The sequence below is a fragment of the Anneissia japonica genome, unplaced genomic scaffold, assembly GCF_011630105.1.
Source record: "Anneissia japonica isolate Jap-2015-1 unplaced genomic scaffold, ASM1163010v1 scaffold98503_len8795_cov114, whole genome shotgun sequence".
NCBI lineage: Eukaryota > Metazoa > Echinodermata > Crinoidea > Comatulida > Comatulidae > Anneissia > Anneissia japonica.
In genome coordinates, this window is record NW_022686838.1 from 2755 (window position 1) to 8093 (window position 5339).

Here is a 5339-nt window from a genome sequence, read left to right on the forward strand (position 1 = left end):
AATAGGCAAGTTGCTTCTGTCTAATGTGAAAGAAATATTTAAAATTAAATTGTGAAAATTTAATTTCTTTTTTGAATTTTCGAAAAAAATTATTTCTTTTTTCCATTATTGTATTTTAATGCTACATGCAAATAATGTTGTACTAGGCCTATGTTATTCAGTAACTGTGTTTAAAATTAAACTTTTATTTCTGAACGATGTCCATGTGGCATTATAACGAAAAGAAATAATATAAAATCTCAAGCCCATGATAGGCATGCTGTACATATTTAATGAATAACATAGACCTACAGTAGTACAACATTATTTGCATTAAATACAATCATGGAGAAAAGAAATAATTGTTTTCGAAAAGTAAAAAAGGAAAATTATTCCAGCCATCTAGAGGTGCTAAAATCAACAAATTTCTTACCTCAGCCCCAACCATGATGGGGCTGAGGTGGTATAGACCCACGCTCCATCATTTTTTTCAAATTTTGTATCATTGCCAATAACTGCTTTGAGGCCATTTTGCGCAAATTCTCCATCGTATGTAGCTTGTGATTTGCCAACACTGGCATCACTTTATGATAATCTCCACAAGAAGAGCACAAGTAATGTTAATAATCCTGGCAGTAGTATTCCTCTGCTTTTCCACAAACACATTTTGTGATGTGAACTCTAGCGGGTTTATCATATTGTTCAGAAAGGTGTTTGGTGGAATATCTGTTTGAAATGTTGACATTATTGTGTAAAAATATTATCAGTATGCATTCTTTCTAGATTGTTTTAATACAACCTTTGATTTTAAAAGCAATGGTATTTAGATTGTCTGAAAAGCTTACAATATTTTTAATAGCATTTTTTAGGCCAACGATTATCTACCATTTTCAATATTCTATCAATAAAGTTAATTCTATAGATATTTTGAATAAGATCAATTTTTGGCCATCCAAGGTCACCATACAGTGTGGCACAAGCACTGCTTTGTGGTGCCTTTAGAATGAATCTGGCCATAGTTTGAAAGCTTAACAAAAGTTATTTCTAAACCATGTCCATATGGCATTACAAAATAGAGATGAATACCTTATGAAAAAAATATATAATGTCCTGAACACAAAATATAGGCTTACTGGACATAGTAAAAGAAATCATCCCTATCAGTGGTATAGGAATCCCTCTCTCCTTTGAAATGTGTGGTCCCATCTGGTATCTTCCCTTTATAGGTACCTTCTCGATACTAAAAAATGTGTCATGCCAATAGTGATGCTCCAGTAGTTTAAAACTTTTAATAGGACTGATAGTATATCTCCCCAGCTTCCCCTACAGCAGCCTCTTCCTCATAATACCTATAGATATGCTACAGATCCCTAGGAATTAAATATATAATAAAGGAAACAGATTCTTCAGTCAATGTCGTACGACCATGGTGCGACATATCATACCCAGCAGGCCCTGCCCCCTAAACTTTTTGAGATTAAAAAAATGGAGATTAAAGAAAATTGTATTAAAATTTTAAGACTCAGGGTGCCATAATCATATTTTTGTATACCTCACCTCCCAACCATGGTGGGACTGAGGTTGTATATACCCTCCATCCGAAGTCCCTCCCTGGGCCCCTATATTTAAAATTCCTGGACCCAACATTGGACACCTCAGTAATTATATAAATTTATAGCGTCACTATTTACCACTGCAATTCTCCGTGGATGTTGCGAAATTAAGCATAATCCGCTTGGATAATCGATTCTGTCTTCTGGTTTATCAATTCTTTTGATAAAATTTCCATCACTATTGAAAAGCTGTATTTTTCCCTGACTTGCTAAAATGATGTTATCATCCTCATCAACTACTACTCCATCAAAACCCACTGCCTTATGTTCATCACCTTTGACAAGCACTTTCATCAACCTTCCTTTATTATCAAATTGTAGTAATCCATTGTCACAAGACTCACTACTTTTTTCTAATGCAAGAATATTTCCTTGATTTGTAAGGGTAACATCAATGACCCTTATATTATTGTTTGGTGACTCTAACTTTCTGATCATCTGGCCACTATCAATATCAAATATATACACACATTCATTTCCCCAATCAGCTACATACACAGCATTTGATGCCTCATCCACATGGATCCCAGCTGGATCCTCCAATATTTCCTGACCAATCAATTTGATCACCTCACCATTTATCTTAACTATTGTGATGCATCCGTTGCCATCGTCACTGACTGCTATGTTACCATTCTTCATTTTGCACATTTCAAATATTTTCACATCTTGTGGCAGTGTAACCTTACCAATATATTCTCCTGATTGCATATACTTGAGCATTTCATTAGTCCCACATGAAACCAACAAGCACTCTTCAAATTTTACTAGGCTTCTGTATTCATTATTCTTGTCTTTGAATAATTTAATGGTATTAAATAATCCTTCTGGTTCTACTTTGATTATCATTGGTGACTGCTTGATCGGTTTGCCATCAACACTCACATCAAGTCTACAAACACCTGGACTGTTACATTTTCCTGTCACAACATAATCTACATCTTCATCTTCATCAACTTGAGAGATGTTTGTTTCTACTGTATGATGTGTCCATGTTGCCTTCAATTGATTTGCTAATACATTACATCCATCTTCTTTAATTATTTTGGCAAGAATTTCTTGGCCTTGTGTCACAGATTCCACTCCCTTTAATGTAAGACCATCTATTGTTGATTGTGTTACATTTCCTATCTCACATTTCTGCAAAGAATCAATGTGGTGTTTGTTTGCAAAAAATAAAATTTGCCCATTATCATTTGGCTCTGTTTTGGGCATTTCATTGACTCTGTCCTCCAGTACTTTAATTAATGTTTCACTTGATTGCATCGCTGTTGCTTCATCACTCTTTAACAACTGTTTAAGAAAACTTAATTTTGTATTTACTTCACATATTATTGTTTTAAATTCATCCATTTGTACATCATTTACTTGCTTTTTCAGTTTGTAGATTATCTCTACATTTTTTTTCATTTCATCTGCTTTATTCATGATTGTTTTAATCATTTCCTGCACAAGTCTGTCAATATCTTGCAAACTTGTCTTTCTACTTTCTTCTAATTTTGTAGATGTTTGAATAACTGCTTCAAGGCCTTCTTCTAACATTTTTTTGCAGCATTGGGCAGCTTCCTCCAATGTTGATGAAGTTTCTTTAAATGTTTGGAATGCATCTGATATGCTGATTGTTTTGTGCTTCCCTTCCCACACTTTGTGGTTCATAAATGTGCAATGAATGCAAATTGGAGTTTTACAATCTTGACAGTACAACTCCAAAGGTTTAAAGTGAAGTGAACACAGTGGAGGATTTAACAAAGCAAAGTCTTGTGGTGTCATTGAGCGCACATCCTCCACTGCATGTAGCTTGTGATTTGCCGAAATTGGCATCATTTTATGATAATCTGTACAAGAAGAGCACAAGTAATGTCTGCAATCCTGGCAGTAGTATTCTTCTGCTTTTCCACAAACACATTTTGTGATGTGATCACCAGCAGGTTTATCATATTGTTGAAGGGTTTCTAACAAGTTATTCAGAAATGTGTTTGGTGGAAGTTTCTGAAGCCCTCCTTCTGGAATGGGAAATGATTTTGTGCAAGTTGGACAAGTCAGCTTACCCTTCTTTTTTACCCAGTCTTCCAGACAGGCCAGACAATAACTATGCAGGCAGTTGAGGGATTTTGGATTCTGGAGTCTCTTCAAGCATATGGCACACTCTAAGACTTTCTCATCAATATCTTCCAGAAACTGACTAAGTTTACTTGTAGCCATCTTGGTATAATCCTGTAAATTAGTAATAATTTAAATGGTTAATATAATATTACTGGGGCTTTTGTTGATATACCATAGAGCTCCTAGTGGTACTCAGCATTTTGGCCCTGTAGAAGTATGCCCTCATAATGTTTGGATAACTGTGGGAGTAGAATTAATAAAGTTAGGACTTTCTCATCAATGTCTTCTAAAAACTTATTAACTTGTCGCCATCTTGGTAACCCTGTAAATGATTAATAATTTTAATTAATATAATTTCACTGGGCTCTGTGTGGTCCCTCAGTAGCAGTCCATGCTGCAAGTCCTATTTACACAGAGAGACTGTGGCACTTGACAAAAAAAATATTGAATAATAATTGTGATGGTGGTGACATTGGTGGTGATGATAATGGTGGTTAGTGATGATGATGATAATGTCGATGGTGATGAAGATGGTGATAGTGATGGTGGCTGCAGCGATAGTGGTTATTGTGATAGTGATAATTGTGGTGGTGATGATGATGGTGATAATGGTGATGATGTTGGTGATGATATTGATGTTGATGATAATAAAGATGCGGTGATGATGATAAGACCTGCCACATTGAATTTTTTGTTAAAATAATACACAGGAGCAACACAAAATAGAGGGCCACAGAATGGAGGGTAACATCACAGACCCACAATTATGGTTGATGCTAAGGTTTTATTTGGTAGAAGCGGTTGGCGCATCGGTGTGGCTTGGATTCCCATCCTCAAGGTCGGGGGATTCGAAACTCTCGCAGTGCTAACCACATGTCCTTGGGCAAGGCACTTTATCTACAGTTGCCTCTTTCCACCCATGAGTACATGTGGGTACCTGGTAGGTTCGAACACGAATGCGCTGATTTAAGGAGGCTATGCCGTACTGGGCCAAGAAAACAGGGCATTTTGGGGTTATTTTAGCTATTCTGAGACGTTTTAACTCTTAAATACCCAATATTGTTTTTTTATTTTCTATCAGTTGAACTACTATTACAGCCATGTAACCTAACAAATTAAACTATACATTCTGAAACTCTTCTAGAATGTAGGCCATTTTACCAGGACTACGGCAGTATGTGGTGGGGACTTAGCCGGGGATATACATTAAAACCCTGCATTGCTGGGAGGTGTGGCTGGGACTTTCACATACATGTAACCGTTTTGGAAATTACATCCCTGGGTACGTCCCCACTAGGCCCAGGTCCGGGGGAGTGGGACTACAATTGACAAGTGCATTACCAGTAGGCCTACTCCGTTTCCTTGTCTATTTTTAGATTTTGGTATTTTAATACCAGTCAGTAGGTGTGTATACATGTGCAGAACTCTGATAGAATGAAAATTTTTTTTGATTAATTGTTTTTTGAAATTTTGACTATAATTATTTACTTTATCATTATCTATAATAGTCCTCTTGATATTATAGGTACAAATTATATAATAACACTAATTATTGAATTCTTATTACCTTTCAATTCCTAGTTTATTACTGACAAATTGCCATAGCAGTGTTGCTAATATCTCTCACAACAATGTTGGGTTTTT

General features: G+C 35.8%; 1 protein-coding gene across 1 annotated transcript; it reads right to left on the reverse strand.

Moving 5' to 3' along the window:
* Positions 1–1670: 1670 nt before the first annotated feature.
* Positions 1671–3794, reverse strand: LOC117117416 (tripartite motif-containing protein 2-like; the record flags this gene model as incomplete). The annotated part of the gene is made up of 1 exon (XM_033261736.1): positions 1671–3794. A coding segment is annotated over exon 1 (2124 nt), but the record flags the coding sequence as incomplete, so codon positions are not given.
* Between the last annotated feature and the right edge of the window lie 1545 nt (positions 3795–5339).